The 20,092-nt window shown below is 45.0% G+C and overlaps 1 protein-coding gene across 3 annotated transcripts in view; it reads right to left on the minus strand.

Annotated features, from left to right (window-relative positions):
• Positions 1-20,092, minus strand: part of LOC135908953 (endothelin-converting enzyme 2-like) — a 45,973-nt gene that overhangs the window by 7,026 nt on the left and 18,855 nt on the right. For all 3 annotated transcript variants that reach the window (XM_065440817.1, XM_065440821.1, XM_065440814.1), the window contains exons 3-4: positions 18,432-18,771; positions 11,582-11,905 (exon numbers count right to left, since the gene is read on the minus strand). In XM_065440817.1, coding sequence (XP_065296889.1) covers positions 11,582-11,905; positions 18,432-18,771 — 664 coding nt within the window. The remainder of the gene's footprint in view (positions 1-11,581; positions 11,906-18,431; positions 18,772-20,092) is intronic.

Here is a 20,092-nt window from a genome sequence, read left to right on the forward strand (position 1 = left end):
AATGTGTTCAGGGCCTCTTTAAAGATCTCCAGGTGCCCAAAATTAATCTTAATTTCCTCACTACAGCATGCCTCAAACTACATCGTTGTTTTAGCACGTAGAACCATAGAACTGTTTTTTTTTTATGTAAGGATGGCGTGATGTAAAACTGCATTTTTTTCGTCATGCGCACAAGGGGCGTATTGTCATGATGCAAATGAGTATGACGATCAGAAATATGCAGAAGCGCCTAGGTATTAAAAGGGGGGTCCACCAAGTGTCGATGCTAAAGATGACAAGGTCGACGTAGTACATGGTGGTTCAAATAATTCGATGATTAAATGCTCATCAGATCACTCTATTCTTTCTCTTTCTGCCTCTTTTTCATCTTTATTATTCCCTCATTTCTTATCTTATTCGTATTGTATTTCACACGCAATTGCGTCGATCTTGTCTTTTTAGCGACGACCCTTAGTTGACCCTCCTTTCTTCCTTTTTATTTTCTTGAAGTTGTTGCAAGATAGCCAGATCCCTATTAAGCCAAACCCTTGTGAAGTCAGCAAAGACTATGTTGTCTTCAAAATATGCAGAGTCAGTGCTCATGTTGCCATCTATGTGAAGTGAAGCTTTGAATTGGATTGAATTATGTGGTTACCTGTGCCAAAACCACAATTTGATTATGAGGCACGCCATAATGGGGACTAATTTTGGCCACCAGGAGATCTTCAACGTGCCCCCAATGCACGGGTCACTGGCGTTTTTGCATTTCGCCCCCACCGAAATGCGGTCGCCGCGGCCTGGATTTGATCCTGGGACATCGCGCTTGGCAGCGCAACACCATTGCCGCTAAGGCACCGCGGCAGGTGAAACGAAGCTTTAGTAAAGCTCGATCTGATTTTTTTTAAGAGACAAAGGACACACATGGCGCCAGTGTGTGTCCTGTGTGTCTTCTTGTGTCCATTCTTAACTCAGATCAAGTTGCCATACCAACAAGCCCACATTACTAGTAAGGTCAACATTAGTAAAACGGCTAAATAAATGTTTTGCAACCAACGGCAATGCGTAAATTTTTGTTTACTTTCATCCTCCGCAAAGTGTAATCGCATGTAATGTTTAAATACATCCGCCACAAATGTCACAGCTTTACTGGCGTGGAATTTTTACGTTTATGCACTGCACCGTTCATAAGATTTACTGAAACGCAACTCCAGTTCAGACGAGTGCTCAGTGTGAGACGTATACGCTGCAATATCACAAGAACGAAAGCGACGTATAGTGCTAGCTGAGCAAAGAATGGTGATGACAGGTGTATGCACAGAAAAGTACGACACGTCTCAAGCAACATCTAAGGATTCTGCACATCATGTGTCACAGTGGTACATATACGTTATGGAGGATTGGCAAAGGACGGGCATTCCCCCACTTGCACATACCGAAAGGCACAAAAAAAATAATAAATAAATAACTTCTATAACATAATTCACCATTCTATTAGCATTTTTTTTATTTACACGATACTGCAGACCTCACGTAGACCAAGCAAGAAGGGCGAAACTGAAACGTACATTATTCGGAACACCAAGAAACTGTAGTGCAAGTAAATAAGATACAGGAACTATCACTAAACAGCAGACAGGCAGAGTATGCAGAACAATTATACAACGTTGGCAACGGCATTTCTAAAGTTTTGCTTTTTAAATACTTCTGATAATAAATACCATTCTGTGAAGGAATTCCAATCGGTGTGCTTTAAAGATATCAGTGAGCTGACTTTATACGTTCAGGTTTTATGTATGAATTGTATTGGGAGATGCCCATCCGGGGGAATTGGTCGAGAAAGGGCACTTACTGAGTGGCTAAATGAAAGAAAATAAAGTAAATCAAAGAATCCGTTAAATATAATTCACCAATTCATTAACAGATGAGTGCCATTCAGAGATGCCAGCGCGCCGACATTGTATGTTCAGGCTTTATGTTCGAAGTTCTTTGTTACGCAGAACAGAGGTACCAGTACTTGGTTAGCATACAAAGTTTGTATAAGCCACTTCGCGGCTAGTTACAAATAACCTTTGCATATATATTCACAAATATTTCCATTGAGACTGCGACCGGTCCAACAGCACCCAGGTAGCCACGCGAATCCCGGGAAAAAAGCGAAAATAGCTTCACTTTGAGAAATTACCAAGCACGCGTGCACCCTCTCCCACACTGTGGGGCACTGTACCCGATTCAGGCTCTTCTTGAGTTCAAAATATTACGAGCACGACGCTCCCTGCCTTTTGCTGCACTTTCTTTGTGTTGCTTGTGGCACTGTCTCCAAAAAGCAACATCGCTAAACGCATATATCAGATTATCATTGCTCAGTTCCTGTGAAGAGCGATTATGAACGAGAGAAAAAGTGTGGGAGCGAGGCAATGTTTTCATCTAAGAGTGGAAGCTCACAACGAAATGCTACTAATAGCGACCAAAAAACAACGCACTGCAAACGTTTGCCATAGGCGTGTACATTCGGCGTATGTACCTGAAAAGTGTGTAAAGTTTCAAGGAATACTGATAAGCAGAAAATAAACTTCCCGTTACGGCCACCGCAATATTTCGCTAATTAACACCAGAAAGTTTTGGTATCGTGTGCATACCCAATTTTCGCGAGAGTAGGTGATCTCTCGAAGTGTTCTATGACGTTTAGAGTGCGCAAGAAAAGGGCGGCGGGCGGTGCCACAGAGAAAGGTGGTGACTATAAATAATGATAGATAATCGCAGAAGGAATTCTTACAAGGTAATTGCTTGTTAACTCCAAGTACAGAAACGATTATCGTTCTAGAAGAGCAACTTTGAACACGGCCCGATAACTAATAAGTTATGACCAATGGCTAACCGATAACTGATGTTTTGTTAATGAGCCAATTAGTCATTACATATCCGTTGACAAGTTTTGTTTTTTTCCCACATTAATCAACCACGAAGACAAAATGGCGCTATGTACCAAAAGCAATCCATTTCAACAAGTGATAAAATATTTTTTAAGGAAAGAAAACAACCAGCGTGCTTACAAAAAAGATCGCACGTCTCTGAATAGTGCATGGCAAACGTGAAGCATATGAGATACCCCAGCAGAAAATTAAGGCGCTGCTTCCTCAAGTTTGGAATATTTTCGAACGATTACAGTTCCCGTAGGTATCTTAAGTCAGCGTAGCTTTGACCAAAGGAGCGAAAAGCTAGATCAAGCAGACGTGAAGCACCAGTTACATTACACCAAAGCATGGACAAAACGAGTTGCACTTAGCTCGAGTAAATGACGGTAAGTTACATGCTATCCATTGGTCATGACACACTTTCTAAAATATAGCTCGCTGTACTTCCATGTCGTGATTATTTTGACCTAGTGCGAAACCTTGAATTCATGTAAAGGGTGCTCTGCCTCAATAACGCTTACTATGCAACAAAACAAGCTTTAGCAAACGCCATTATTACACGCATCACATCCAACAACGGGATGTACACGAAATGATACGTGGTGTTCTGGTGTTGATGTGCATAATTCGCGCAATCATTTGGCGATTTCTTAGACAAGAGCTATCGCAGTTATCCAAGAGAGGCATGGAAACCAGATGGGCCAAAGCAGTCATTAATACACAAAGCAATGTGTAGGAAAGACAGGCCGCACACAAACCAACTCGCTGAATCGCAGTTTTCGAAATTGTATTATTTAGGTCATTTGAAAACTCGCCTGATCCGACCATCAAATGTTCTGTAAGTCACTTTGGGAATCTTTGTTCAAACTATCCGCAACAAACATTGCCACCCAGTTTGCACGCCTGTAAAGCGTGCACCTTGGCAAGCTTAAAACGCATGCAGCAAAGCCACATTTGCTTTTCATAAGACAAGACAATGGTATGCAAATGGAATGTTCTCCACGATGTGACTTCTACTGCCGTCTTCAGTAAAGGTACAAGTTAGAATTCAGTGTTAAAGAACTAAACTTAAAGTTCATCACAAAATAGTTCGAAGGAAATGTAACAGGAAAGTCATTCAGGTCTAAAAGGTATGTCTCTACCAACACACACATTCCTGCATAAATATATATGCGTGCAAGCGCTATAGAAAGCGCAATTGTATTACTAGGCTCACATTCTTGGCCTCGTGTGCTTATCTTTCGCAAGAAACGTGGTGTAAATAGCTGCCATTAGAGTAGATGCCAAAAGAAAACGAGCCCGCTTTGAGTCATCGCTTAGTAGCGATTGCTTGAGGTGGAGTTATCAAATATGTTGTCAAAATACACCACGTTTCATAAGAAGAGTATAAAGAAGTTGTAAAAAGGTGTCGAGCATGCTTTAGAAACCCATTTAGTTCTAAATCATAGTCCATGTCTTTTTTTTTCTTTTCATGATTTATTTAATCTTCTGTCGATAATGCAAAAAACGGTCAGCGATCAACTGCTCGACGTAGCATCATTCGCTGATGAATATACGTGGCAGTCGTGCTTGAGAATACGGACCGCGTATTGCTTTTTTATTGTTTGCAAATATAGGGTACATATAACGCTCTCGAAAGTAAATCAGTAGTTTTCTGTGCTAGTTGGCCTTGTACATCACAGAGAGAAAGAAATGTGGGATCCCACACACTGATTGAGCAGAGGTGTGGAGCACATCATTGCACAAAACGTGGAGTACACAAGCAACATAGCAACTAAGGAGTGTGATGCGAAGCGCCTGTCTTCCGCAAGATCAAATACGGCAGTAGCACAGGTTCGGCATAACAGAAAGTTTGTCTCGTTAAAAGCAACACACTCATGAGCTGCGCACATTACCACCATTGAACCCCGTTTTATTCGCACAAATTCTTACTAGTCAAATATGAAAAATTGGCGAGTTGATATGGACGCATGGCTAAATTCAGAGAGCGAACCACTAGTACACAAGCTAATGAACAAGAAAAGACATGCGCCGTGCCCTGTCTTTTCTTGTTCCTTAGCTTGTGTCCCAGTAGTTCGCGCTCTGAATTTAGCCATGCAAAATTCTCACCATGCAAGTGCATTTAGCTGAGTACAGAACCGGGGAAGGCAATCAAACAAAGTGAAGGCATCATCGTCCCTAACACTGAACAGTCCAGAGACCGTATAATTTTTCACTCATGACAAAACTGAAATGTTCAGTTTTCCACGCCGACTAAAAATTTAGGATCACGGATAAGGAACGCGGCACTGGAATAACTCCGAAGCACTTAAACCATGCTACGTTTCTTAAGCAAGTTAGCAAACTTTAAGTCTGCGGCTTTCCCGTTGGGTTATCCATACGGAGATAAACGACCGTGTTTCAGAGCTGAAACATCTATGCCATGTTCGGCAGCAAAAGTTCTTTATCATCTCGGTACAACGGTGGGTAGAAGACTAGCTAACAATATGATGGAACGGAACCGTTTTATCCCATCCTTTTCATAATATGGCATACGATGTCTACGATGTCATAATATTATAGTTAGGGCAGCGACGGCAGCAACACTATTTAAAAAAATTTGTCCAGAACTGTCAAATTAGGTGTGAAAAAGCGTACGCATGATTAGATGACAAGATAACATGTGTAGGCGTCTAAAGAAAAGGTGCTTGCGTTTTCTTTTGTTCTTTTTATTATCATAGGGCCAAAAACTGCTTGTTAATTTGAGGCATTTACATACGTGGAAGTAAACAAAAGGGCACACCACATTTAGATTTTACCTCCAATGCTGTTGTTGTTGTTGTTGTTGTTTTCTTTCTTGCTTTAGGTCGGCAAATAATAAGCCAGTCCTGTTAACACCACGTACTTTTCTCGCTAGTTCTGCAGCCATTTCCTTTGAAGGGAGACTCATATTGTTCATTGCTCTTCGTCTAACGGCCAAACATTGGTAAGAATACACAAATATCTGCTGATTCACAAAAGTTCAAATGTAGAATGAATCCAAGATCAGCCGGCCTCTTGTACTTTGTTCGGCAGTGATCGCTGCTAAGCTCGTATATATGCTTTTTTATACATTTACAAATAGGTTACAATAGATTTATAGATTGATGTATACATTATGTATAGATTATGTATAGATTTATACATTATAGATTAGATAAATAGATTTATATATTTATAAATAAATAGATTTATGGATTACAAATTTCACGCATACTTAAAATATAAGTCCAAAAACAAGAAAGGGGCTGGCAGATGGAATGGCACACTGTGGTATAAACTTTTTTAAAACAGGGTTGAAGTGCCTCAGACAGGCTGGCCAACGTTTCGATAGGTGGACCTATCTTCGTCAAAGGCGGCCTCGTCATCCTCGGCGTGTTAGTTTTAAAGGGTTAGTGCAGTGACGTCACGTGCGGGTGTTGTTGCTGGCGGCTGGTTTTAAAGAGAGAGATTACAAGAGGGAACAGGCGTTGTCGTCCGACGTCTGTGAGCCTCATTCTCAAGACGAAGGGACAAGAGCGTGAGAGTGGGCACGCGGGGAGGAAAGAAAAGAAATAGAAGCAGAAAAAAGGGGAAAAAAAAAAGCAGGGGGGAGCCATGGCCGTACCAAGACACAACAAAGGGGGGGGGGGGTGAAAGAAAAAGAAAGAGAAAAATGAAATCTTTTAAGAAAGTCCGTCATTCGGAGCGAGAGCACGAGTTCTAGGCATCCGAAAACCCACATCAAGCCAATATATGCCTAGTACTTGATGACGCTTCGAAGAAGCTCAGATCTACGAATAGGAGCAGAAAGCCGTTCGCCATCCTTCGTATGAATCTGCCTGTAGCGTTAACTTGCGCGCCGAATTCCTTTACCTACTGCTATTCATAGATCCGAGCTTCCTTCACCAAAGATGTACCAACTAACTCCAGGAGATATCCTAGTCAAGAAAAACTGTGGCAGAACCTATCTCACGATGACTGTGAATGGTAATGCGTTAGCATTGAACCAATATATAGATACAACGTGTCGCCACCACTGAAACGAGTTGCAGCGGGACTTCTCTTTCGTGCTTTCCTAATAACAATCGGCGCCATCTAGCGCCTGTACCAACTAACTCCAGGAGATATCCTAGTCAAGAAAAACTGTGGCAGAACCTATCTCACGATGACTGTGAATGGTAATGCGTTAGCATTGAACCAATATATAGATACAACGTGTCGCCACCACTGAAACGAGTTGCAGCGGGACTTCTCTTTCGTGCTTTCCTAATAACAATCGGCGCCATCTAGCGCCTGTACCAACTAACTCCAGGAGATATCCTAGTCAAGAAAAACTGTGGCAGAACCTATCTCACGATGACTGTGAATGGTAATGCGTTAGCATTGAACCAATATATAGATACAACGTGTCGCCACCACTGAAACGAGTTGCAGCGGGACTTCTCTTTCGTGCTTTCCTAATAACAATCGGCGCCATCTAGCGCCTGTACCAACTAACTCCAGGAGATATCCTAGTCAAGAAAAACTGTGGCAGAACCTATCTCACGATGACTGTGAATGGTAATGCGTTAGCATTGAACCAATATATAGATACAACGTGTCGCCACCACTGAAACGAGTTGCAGCGGGACTTCTCTTTCGTGCTTTCCTAATAACAATCGGCGCCATCTAGCGCCGCCCCCACAAAGCTTGCGCGTGGCCTCTGAAATGCATGGTGCGCCGGCGAGTTCGAATGCTAAGAAACGCGTCGTGCGGCAACCGGGCTTCTCTCTCGTGCTTCTTTCTGGATATGCTGCGCCATCTATTGGCACTGCCAAAAGTCCGCGCGTGTCCTCCGAGAAAAGAAGCGTGGCGCCCCGGTGCCTGTGAACGCTGGGAATTGTTCCCTCTCTTGCCACCCACTCAGGGGCACATACTTAGCTACCCAAGTTGGCGAGAGGTTCATTCAAGAGAAGCGCATACCCAGTGCATGTGGCGCAGGCTGCTGAAGCATCGGGTCGCTGTCTTGGTTGATCACCGTACTCGCGCAGCGTTCGGGGCGAGCGCTTCACAAATAATCTGGGGATTTGGCACTCTGACAGATGTTGCATGCATATTCGACGTCACCATCCCGCTTATTGTGTTGGTTAGGCGCTTGTCTCTAACAACAGGAAGCAGTGTTTAACGACCAGATGCGAATAATAAATTGTACTCTGCCAAAAAAAAAAGATGACTACAAAGCTGCCGTTGAGATGTTAGACATTCCGATCCGAGGCGGGCGAGATTTCCTAAGTGCCGAGTAAATGCTTACTTTTACAAAAGGCTGGCGCCTTCTTTGATCGCTTTGAAGCGTACACAGCTTTTAAGGATAGTTTCCTTTCTTTTTTTGCTTTTTTTTCAATAGGCGACCATTAACTTTCCTGCTAACTAATGAAAGTTCGGGGACTGGTAAGTAAAGGTATCCTTAGCTGCTACCATCTTGAGGCACATACATACAAGCGCAGTGAACAGAAATTTGAAAGACTGGATGTTTCTTTTGATATAGTATGAACGTCAAGCAACAAAGCAGTTCAAAACGGCAATCACAAGAATTCATATGTGCCGGCACATTCACGTAACGTGATAAAGCTTCAAAAAGCGCATTCATTACCGTGTGCATTCTCTTGCCTTGTGTTCTGCTATTGCGAGGAAATGCAGCCTTGGCATTGCATAGAACGCTGTTAGTGATTTCTTACGATTGTCGTGCGCAACCAACTGGACTAAATCGATTTCTTGTCAGCGCACAGATCAACTCCAATATGCCAGTAGGTGAATTTGTTGAAGCTGAAGCTGTACGTAAACGAGTCTTTCACGCCTGTGATAAATGTCTGCAGTTCATCAGATGGGTGAAGTGCTCCTCCCCTGTCTACTTGCTTAAAAGGGCCCTCACCAGGTCTGGCCATTTTGAGCTGACAAGCGCAGAGCATACATTGCGCGATAACGATCGTGTCTGCAAAGTATTACAACGCTACGCGCCATGGAAAGGTCTGAAATTCCAAACCGAACGCCGTTTTCCCTTCTCCTCGCGGCCGCCGCGCTCCAAGCCTGAGGATGACGGACACGTGCTAGTGCGCCTGCGTGCACGTGTTCGCGCTGTGACGTCGCTCGTGGCGACACGTGACTTCGAGAATTATTCAAGGCAACATATGTTATTTGTGTAATATGTTGCTGGAATAGACGAACTAAAGCTTGGGTAAATAATAAACACACAAACCGAATGTCTGCGTGTTTTTGTTTTACTTTGCACCGCAGCAAGAGAGATGTACTTCCGTTTCGTCTGCTTGTTCCCACGTCGTGTAGTCGCGCGCGCAGAGACCGAAACTATGTCATTTTCTACCGTGTTTTAGAGCGGGATCATGCTCTGCGATCCGCTTGTGTCTGCCTCAGTGTTCGTGTTGCACAGACTTATACCACCAATGAAGTGTCCTCGTGCACAACGTGCAAAATCGTGCGCTGCGCAAAACGATCACAACAGCTCGCGCACGACGTCGTCATCGGAAGTGTGTCACACCGCAAAAAAGTAAGGAGAAAAAAAGAATGAAGGCGGGGACAGTGAGGTATGCGTCACGCGATCCTCGAGGTCCGGTATGGGAGAACGTACGGAAGGAATTTCACTTGTGGAGGCTAGACGGGGCAAGTGGAGATAGTGTATCGCTTGACAGTGGAGCTCGCCTCCTGAAATCATGGCTTCGCGGCAATGAAATATTCCTATCTCCTCTTTTAATAAGCTTATTTGAAAATTTTTGTGGCATAACGCTCCCTGGAGGACACGTGACAACTTCCAGCTTGAAACCGAAGTTTGCAGTGTGCCCTGGCGAGAAACCCTTTAAGCAGGCATCCGCAGGTATTCTAAAACAGTGCTCTCGAGTTCTCGTCAAAAAAGTGAGTGCTCTCTGAAAATGAGTGCTCTCGAGCACTCGTCACGTTTGTGTCTGCTGGTCGTTTCTCGGGTTCACAGCCTGTTACGTGATAAATAATTATTAAATACTTACTACATGACAATTACAAAATTACTAATTATTAATTAGTAACTTAGAATTATTGAACTATTCGAATCCAGCAAGTCAAAAAGAAACCTTCCCCAGGTTATCAGGCATGCGCATATTGAAGACCCTAAATGCGTTCAAACAGAGGTGTCATTGATGACACACATAACCATCCCGACGAATAAAGTAAACCTCTCGCAGCCCGTGTGCGTCATTACTTTTTCTGAGCACCTTAACAGACCTGAACAATGGCTTGCACGAGCTTACACCTAGGTCCAACGCAATGTGTTTGCCGTTTTAATAATTTATCCATTACCGCTTCTGTCTCGAAGGCGCATCGAGGTTGTTCTAAACAAACTGACACGACGGAAGAAGCTACGGAGAACATGAGAGTGTGGCAACGAGACGTTGTTCCAGCACCGGAGCTCAAACTCAATATTTTATTTCCTCGGTTCCCAGCCAACCAAGCTCCCGCGCCGCTCGTAGTATCACCCGACCTCGTCTTCTTTCTTAGGGCGATCGCGTCGATGTCTACGGAGCTACAACGCCAAGGAAGTAGCAGACTCCACGTCGCAACAGCCGGCTACTGCGGTGCCACCCGAAAGAGGCATCTGTTGATGGCTAGGAGGGTAATCCGCTTTGAAATGGGGCGGTGTATTGTGCCATCGAACTCAAGTCTTTTGTTTAAATGTTTATTTTAATATCAGATGTTTATTATTTCCACTTCTTTCTGGATATAATGGCTCGATCTATTCAGCGATTACATACATATTTATATTCCACGTCACTCTTTCTATTTATGCACCACCAATCATTCTATCGTCTCTTACTTACATTTGCAGTGCCAACGTTTATCCCTTCAGTCTTTAAACCCCAGAGCTTCCTGAAGATTGACCCCATTTCTATTTACTATGAGATTTACTACTACTATTTACCGTGGAATTCCAGTGAGATATGTGTAATGGTTTCCAAAGTTTTTCCGCATGCCACACACATCATTTTCTTGGGTAAATCTCATATTGTAACTTCGATTTCTCAGACAGCGCGACCTAGCCTCAAAAAGAAGTGCACTGCCTCCTGAGTTCCTCTATAACCAATGCTCCCATTCCGCCTTTATCTTTAAGCTTTAAATTTTATGTTCTCAACCGGCCCTGTTGTGATCCCGAATCATTACCACATTCAGTGCCGCGCGCTGCCCCCCCCCCTCTCCCCTCCCGTCATACTCCTACCTCCCCTTGTAGCCACGACAGTACGGGCAGACACCCATGACGCATATAACGGTGCGAGCCGCTAGCATCTGCTGTGCCAACACCGTTCGCCCACATCCTAGTGTGCTATTATGGGCGCTATAAACTTTCAGCATATTGTTTGACCCGCCATCTTGTCAGTTTTGATTGGCTCAAGGTGCTGCCACGGCCTCTCTGATTGGCTGAAAACGCCTACATGGCGGAATTTGACTGTCCAGAATTTGCACGCCCCGACTTGAGCTCGCCATGCGTCTGTTATAGTCACTGCCCAATAAATAGTCGCTGCACTTGCGCTGCTCTTATAGCTCCAATTGAGAAGGTAATTCTTGCCGATGTTGACATACATAATTTGACACTTTCTACTGCAGGACGGCGCACCGTATAGCGTCAACGAGCATGCCTCCGTGGAACCTCGTCCAGGGAATGCTGCAATCGTTACCTGGTTCTTTTTCCGGAAGTTGAGATTGATCATGGCCAGCAGAACTTTGGCAGACGGCAGGTGCCTGCTGAAGCTGCCCACGCCTTCCACCGTGGTGTAAAAAGGCGCCTGGTGCTGCGAGCTCTGGTGGAGGGCTGCCGCGGCCAGCGCCACGCGCTGGTACACGCGCTCGAGCCGCTGAGACAGGTCGTCGCGGCCGTATACAGCGGCGAGGAACAACGCACTGGAGACGCTCCGTTTGTCGGCCAGTGACGCCGGCAGCCAGCCCGGCGACAGCGTCAGCACCGTCCGGTTGGGACGTCGAAGGTCCAGCTCGGGAAGAAACTGCGTGTGTGCAGAACCAAGAAAGACGCGTTTAGTCGGAAACGGATGAAGTGCACTGGGCATGCAGCTCTATAACCAGACTGCAACAGGACTACCAGGTAAATCTAGCCTGGCAAATGACCAGGCCACCCAAGTAGGCGACACGACTTGCGTTGCTCTTACGTTTCCATAAGAAAAAAAATAAAAGAATAATTCTGTGACAGTCGGAATATTATATGCTAACAATATGTTCCAAAGCACGGCTCGTCTTAGCAAAGTACATGTTGTACTACATATCATTATTATACCCATTTTGAGTGGAGGATGAATTGACTAAAGCTTTGGGGGAAAATACGATCCCAATCTGGTTGCCGTAATACCAGTATAACGCTACCTTGCGCTAAGCAACTACGGGGATCTGTTTGAGAGTGCGGCTCTCACTTCTGAAGAAATATACAAGTTCAAATACTTCATTTCAGGCCACCTAGAAATTTGGTCTGCTAAGCCACTTGTAAGTGCGAAAATTTGGATCAAATTAATTTTTTATCCGTTGATTTCTTTTAACCGAGAAATAACTAACGCTACATAGCACGAACAACCACGGCAAGTGGCTGAATAATTTATATAAATAAGTAAGGAGTCAAAATCCGCTCACAATAAGTAGAACTGATTGCTCTGGAGCGTACGTTAAACAAGGTAATTCTACAGTAGCAAGAATATATCTAAGGAATGCCTAAAGATGTGCAATTGTTAAGTTTTATGTTCAGGACATTGGTGTGGAAGCCGAAGATGCAGCTATCTCAACGCAGCTGCTGGAAAAATAACTTACTTATACTCTAGTAATAACCACTACTTTAATAACCACTCCCACTACTCATCAATGAGTAGTGGTTAATACTGAGCTTAACGCAAAAAATAAAGGGAACAAGGGCAAAAGCAAAAGAACACGGAGAGCACGGCTTACGCCCTTGTTTTATTTCGCACCGTAGGTATACGCGATATAACCCACCAAACAACCTGAACGTAGCTACAGTTGTAACCGGTATATAAGTCCACAATAAGCGGGATGTTAGAGGGGACCTAAAGTTTTTCTACGAAAGGAATACTGATTAGAGCTCTCATTGTGTTCATGACAACGGTTGGGATGTCCAAGATCCAGTTGAAGAGGAGATTAAGTGAGGGAGATCGCTGGAAGAACGACGGGCTATGTTTCGCAGCAAAAACGGAGTCAGAAAATGTTAGTTTTTCGCTATTTTCAGTGTGTTTACAGAAGTGCCAAAAATTTTTCTCGGGAAGGAACTGAATGCAAAGGTAGCGAGGGGATATAGTCGCTTTAACTCGTCGCTCTGGACATAACTTACTTTGCGTGCTTGCCAGGCCTGATTGGCGTATTTTCCAATTTATGGCTTACAGATCTATCATTGTATGCGTGACTGCGAACTCTGACGGGTCGTGTAACGCGTACCTTGTGGCATTCCCGATAATCGCAAGCTGTCGCGAGATAATCGCAAAAATTAAACCAGGAAAAGTGGGCAATATGACTGACAATCGGGCTAGTTAGTATTGAATCACTTAAAGTATGGTAGTCCAAGACAAGGCGAGGCCAAGGATGCAAGCAGGACTGGCGCTTGTCCTGTTTCCTTCCTTGTCCTTGTCTTGCGCCACTGTACTCATGGTCGTAAAATGTTGCACAGGTTCGCTCAGCAACAGCAACCAAAACCGTTCTTTTGAAGTTGAATAGCATGTCGGCGTGATGCACATGATGCAGATGAAGCACCCACCTTGGTGGCTTCACGGCCTTCATTCACCATTACCACAGTCAATGCCGAATATTATTTGCCACCCGACCGAAAAGTGTATTGTGTCAGTTAATAATGAACTCGCCTTTAGGAAGAGCTGCGGTGTTTCGGTTAATGTAAAGCTTTGCAAGACATTTTGTGAACGTTCTTTAGCGTAATCAATTCTATGTAGTCGCCTTACTGCTTATTTCTTTACGGAATGCAACTTTAGTCATCATTTCTGCATGCGGACTATAAACGCACAATGGTATTTCTCTACTTTCTTTTTTGCTTGATTGCTTGCTTGCTTGCACGGCAAGTTAATACTGGCGTCTCAGGGCCATAGACCGCCCATGCAACTTGAAAAGAAGGACTCCAACTCCTCTCTGACGCTACAGAGTGGGTTGGCTGGAATAGAAGAACTGTATGGCACGGAGTGCAAAATATTCACATCGCACCTTGTGTTCATTTGCATAAGCCACAGGGGTGCCAAAAATAATAAAGGAAATGAAGAAAAAGATGTACCTTCGCGGCTGCAAAGCTTAGGTTTTGCATTTCGTAATGCTCAAATTTGCATTTGCGGCTGGCAGGTTTAGACGTAGTAGCGGAATGCACAAGCCAGCACGGCGCTTTCTTTGTGCGCGGTACAGGTTCATCATGTGAAATCTCCATCCCAATTTTGAGAAAACCAATTGGTATCAAATTTATGCATTCGCTGACCACTCCTCAAAGGTTTCGTAAGTGCCGCGTTGGAGCACAAAGTGCCCTTCCCAGAAATAAAAGCAAAAAATCAAAACCGAGCAAAGTATTACGCTGATAGTCGATCCACAGAGTAGAACGTCTCAGAACCTTAGCAGCGAGGGACGGCCTGTGTATAGAATAGGTTAATTTTGACCAACTCGGTTTTATTAATGCGCAGTGAAGTACCAACACAGTCGAGGCCGTTTCGCGTCATTCCATTCGCATATAAATGCCAGTGGGAATAAACCCTGCAATCACAAATTTTAGCAGAAAACATAGCTACCGGGTCACTATGGCAAGCACACAAATTATTGTGGGGAATTTCGGACCCGTGCGTTTGTTATTAAATGGTGACTAAAAAACGTTGTCATCTCCAGACAATGCTGCCGGGAACACGCGAACCAAATATTGGTCCACTGTTTGCAGCAGGGTTCACGCCGCACTAGCCCACAGTGGTTACAGCGTTGCACTGCAGAGCTCGAGGTCGCGGGTGCGGCCGCAGCAGCTGCATCACGGTGGCAACGAAAACGCTCGCGTACTTAGAGTGGGGTGCACGTTAAATAACATTAAATGGTCAGAATTATTCAGTAGTCCCACACCACGGCGTGCATCCTAACCATATTGTGGTTTTGGCACGTAAAACCCAATCTTTTACTTTAATTTTTTTGCACAATGGAACCGATACATTCGCATAATTTATCGCTTGATCTCTCTTGCGGCTTTTAAAAAGCCCCCACCCCCTTCCTTCTCGCCTAATACAATGTCAGCGATGACGGTACACGGAGCGCCATGGTGCATAGACGCTAGCTACTGACCCCACGCATGCCCTCCTTTCCAAATTTTCAATGGTGAGGGGGAGCGGCAGCTTCTAACGCGTCTCGCCCGTGTGCTCATCGCTCCTTTGCCGCACCCAAGCATTTTTGTCAGACGCGAACCTACACGAGTTACACCGCTAAATCAAGAAAAACAAAAGAAAGCAGTGGTAGACATGACACTGCTACGAGATGGTGCCAATAAGTATTGAGTCTTACCCTAAAAAGCTTCAGCTAAGTAGCTGTAAATGGCATGGCGTAATGACCAATTTAGCTGCATTCAACGGTGCGAAACTAAGCTACCCAAAATACCAGCTTTTTTTTTAGGTCTAAAGTGAACATGACGTCACCTCCATAAAAGTTTCTTGTGGAAGAGCATAGAGCCATATTTTAGCTCCTGCTTCGCCAAGAGAAAGGTGCGAAGCAGATTCCAAATCAAGTGTCACAAACTTTGAGCAACAGTGGCCCTACATAGGCTACCATTAAATGTTGGGTTCTCAATTTTACAACTGGAGATCTCGTTATTGAAAGCATTAAACCCAGTAATAGGCATGTTTCTGATCTGGGCGGGTCGCTAAATATGAACCAAAATTACTGCTACATATCTGGGAAAATCACGTGAGAGAGTTGGTGCCCTTATTCCTGACGACATATATAAATGAGAGAGGTTGCGGCTGAGCGGATCCCAAAACTTTTGACATTTGAACAAAAGTGAAATTCACAGGATCTCTTACGTTATTTCTAAGACGACTTGAAGGCGAAAACCCAAGTGCCGATGGATTAAACGTATATCTGTCTGGGGAGATGGCGTGTAGGCGGGACAAGTGCGTGTATGTGCTTGTTTGCAGGCGGCGCCAGTCCCTAGCCTGGAGTTTATTGAGAGCTTTGTGCGGATTGTGTTCTTTAGAGACGTTGGTCCTGCAGTATTTGTTGACTTGTGGCGAATAGTTATACCTGCAGCTGGAAGAATTTTACTTGCAGAGACTTAAGAAGCTGCAGGACAGATGCCACAAGCGAAATGACTTCCCGGGGAAAGATGTAGCATAATGCGGCAGTTAGTTTCCTAGCTCAATTTTTTTTTTCTGGGTAAGGCTCAATACTTAGTATCAACGCGTATCGACGACGCCTCAGCTGAAAATTACTGATAGGTTGAGAGGCTATTTGATGTTATGTAAACATCGCACTTCTAATATCTTCCTCCCTATTAAGTCCTTTTCCAAAATTCATATGGGAACACATTTACCGAAAAGCATCGCTTTTATTCCAACGTGTTGCTTTGATTGAAGTAAAGGCGTTTCAAGGCCACTTTAATATAACACATGCGAACGGAACAAAAGACGTGTCTCAGTTAAAGATCAGTGCTTTTATGAAACATTATGTTAGATTAGATGAGTAGAAAAAAAGCGTATGCCGCGAGAGAATTCCCAGCGCGGAAACAAAACTTTAGTGCATCTTCGCTTGCATAATGTTCCCACTTAACGGCACAAGGATCCACTTCAGAAGTTCCTTTTTTTTTTAAACCTTGCCGCACTAGACCCTCCAGAAATTGAGAAGAAACTATCTTTTTTAACTTTTGGATCGTAACAATGAAAATGGGTATTCAAAAGAGAATAAGAAAAGCAAGAACGAATTCAAGGTGTGTGGGTGAACGTTCCTAATTTCGCAATGGCCGAGTGCAACACGCGCGAATAATCAGACGCGGCATTTCATTTCCGTTAAAGTTTTAAGCTTGGATGCGTCGTCATGGTCGGGGGGCAAATGGAGAAAGAGGTGAAGTCCGCACAGCTTTCGCCGCAGAAACGCACTACCGCGGTTAATAACTGATTAGCATACAATATTAATTTCAAGCTTGGTGCTTGCGCCTTACGCATGAACGCTCCTCAAGAGCAAGCGAGATACAAAAAATCGAAAGATTCAAGATTAATATTCACCCTTTTCTCTCCTTGATTCTGTTCTCAGACGCTCAACGTCTGTTAGCAGTGAATTTCTTCATCCAATTTATTTTTGGACTCTTGTGGGCTTATTTGCCGATAATTTTTAGTCTGATACCTGCCGTTATTTATCCGAGTTCGGTTTTACCATTCAATGAAGTTTTAATGAGGTGAAGAAATTATCACAAGAGTTATTATTTAATCTAAACGCCACGCAAAATTTATTTTAAATATTTTTGCCTTCGATTAGTTGTAATTTGAAACTTCATCGCATATCTACCAAGGTATCTGGGGAGAGCAGAAAGAAACGATGCTGAGTTCTAACAAAAACAAGCTAGGGCTGTTTCGGCGTGCACGATGTATATACTCCTTCAGAGTCGAAGACGGACATTTTGTAGATATGCACGCATGAGTGACATTCAACCTTATGATGCAGTTTGTGTTCTTCAGTCAAACACGAGAACTCTTTCGCCGTGGGCTTCTTTTGCCCCAGCTTTAGGAGGAACTTTGAGAGCTCACTGAATAACCTAAATCACTTCCATTTAATCTCAAGTCACAGCTGCATAGGTTTTAGAAGACGTTACATGTAGCAGACACAGGCGTATTAGTGCCCCCAAGGTTGGAACTAGCAACTTTGCGAATGCGCAGGGCCTATATGCCCGCTAAATTTACTGCTATTTCTGAAACTGACTGCGCGCTCTCGGACAACGTAAGCCGGAACATTCCTCCATATGGGATCCTATTACACCCTCTGCAAATTCAAGGAAGAGGCGCAATCATCAACGGCGGCAACAGTTAACTGCTTTCTCCTTGCGCATCTTCTAAACAGATGAATTTCATCACTCTAATAGCTCTTTCACTGCCTAGGCTACAGTTTGCCTTGCGGTGAGGTTCAAGCTTGCTCCAAAAGCACGAAGTTTAGGCAAATCCATGCATGTACTTCCCCTAATTCCCATGCTGGTACAACCGCTCTCATTGCAGCTCCCGTAGACACTAGCGCCAGAGTTCCCTCTAGTAATTATTGTATGAAACTCCATGCACGCGGTAGGCATCTAGTAAAAGAGGCATTGCTCGGTGCTACTTGTGGCGCATGCGCAGTAGTGACTAAGGAGCGAGAGAGAGAGAGAAATATCCGCTGCGAGGCGCGCGTTGTGACGTCGTGTGCCTCCTCGGAGCACCGCCACGCCGAAATCGCAAGTTCGCGGCCAGTAAAGCTTTCCCTACAAAATTGTGCCCAGAACGGACGGCAGCACCCGCGAGGCTGCGACGAGCAGCGCACTCCCACCTGGAAGAAGAGGGGCAGACCCATGTTCTGCGACAGCGTGAGGAAGACCTGGAGGAAGTTGAAGGTGCGCGTCCGGTCGGCAACCAGCCTCAGCGAAGGCCAGTCGATGCCCAGCGAGTGCAGCAGCTGTGCCACCACGTTGCTGTGGTCGTGCTCGGACTCGTGCTCGCCCAGGCAGGTGACCAGAGCGCGGCCCACCTTCTCGGTCACCGTCATGTTGACGGCGCCCCAAGCGAGCGCCGCGACGCGCCTCAGCGCCGCCACCCTGACGCGGTTGTCGAGCAGGTGGAACTGGTGCGCCAGCCTCGGGAACGCACGGGGCCAATGGCCGCATACGAACCTGCACGACCATTCAGCAGCCGCGCAGCCGCGCGGTTGTCAATATAAAGGGCAAGACTAACATTTTTTTGCAGTGTGTAGCCGCGTGTCTGCCCTCCCATACACTTTTCCATGTCCGTGCCTCACAGCTCCCGCACCCTCTATGAGAAGGCAAAGCAAACCAGTAAGGCATGCGCTGACACCTTACGTAGCAAGAGGAAAGATAAAAAACCCGCCAATACATACTTCTTTACAATAATTATTATAGGGAGCTCTGGCGCTAGTAGTTCCTACGGGAGCTGCAGCCAGTGCGGTTCAGCTGCCATGGGAGTTATGGGAAGTGCATGCGTTTGCCTAAAGTTCGTCCTTCTGGCTTTAAACGTCTCTTCAACTTTGTAAATTCGTCATTATCAACAAAGTAATGTGTAATAAATAATTAATAAACATTAGCAAAATCATCCGCCGGCAGGATTCGAACAAGGGAGTTCTAGCACAGAAGCCCGCCATTGAAACCATTACGCCAGGGATGCTTTTTTTTTAATTGCCTCGCATGGCACACAGTTTATGAGCCCAGAAGAACAGAATAACAAGATCGTAGTACGGAGAACCGTCAGCTGTTTGCTGGCTACTAGTCAGTATTTCGCATGTGCAACAAAATTTCCAATCTTCGAACACACTCCGGTACATACGTCTGCACCTTCTGCACTTCGACAAAATGGGGCACAGATTGGCAAAAGTGTTCGCGAACGGGTCCAACATCAATATCTGCGTTGTGTAAGCTGTCCGAGTTCGCCATATGCTGCTCAGGCCCAGGAGCATAACAAGAACAAAAGGCACGCCATCGCCGTTTTTAACCTTGAGATATAACGGATTCCATGTGGACCTAATGGCAACTCTGTTTTCAGAGTTCTCTGTTAGATGTCCCAGAAAAACACCCCCTTCGAGCAATCTAAACACAGATTCCCAATGGTCTCTGGTTTTAGAGCGCAGCTCTTAAGCGCCCGTTCCTGCGTTGAGCGTCGTGCCTCGTCGGTGGCATTATACCTCGTAACCGAGCGAACCAGCACAGGTGCAAATTGAAAGCGAACGCGGAGGAAATAACGAAAGAAGAGCTCGCAAGGAGGAAAGTGGAGGAAGAGGCTACAGTGAGAGAGAGAGAGAGAGATAGTGATCTAAGGAAAGGAAGGACGCTTGATCGCATGAGCCAAAAAGTGCAAGAGGAGCGGTGGGGAAACGGCCTGCGCATGTGCTGAGTTGGTGGCCGCGCCATCCGCCGCCGCGAGGGCGCTTCCGAGGGGGAGGGGGGGCTACGCTAGTCGCGGCAGCGCCTCCATGCGCCTTCT

The sequence above is a fragment of the Dermacentor albipictus genome, chromosome 1, assembly GCF_038994185.2.
Source record: "Dermacentor albipictus isolate Rhodes 1998 colony chromosome 1, USDA_Dalb.pri_finalv2, whole genome shotgun sequence".
NCBI lineage: Eukaryota > Metazoa > Arthropoda > Arachnida > Ixodida > Ixodidae > Dermacentor > Dermacentor albipictus.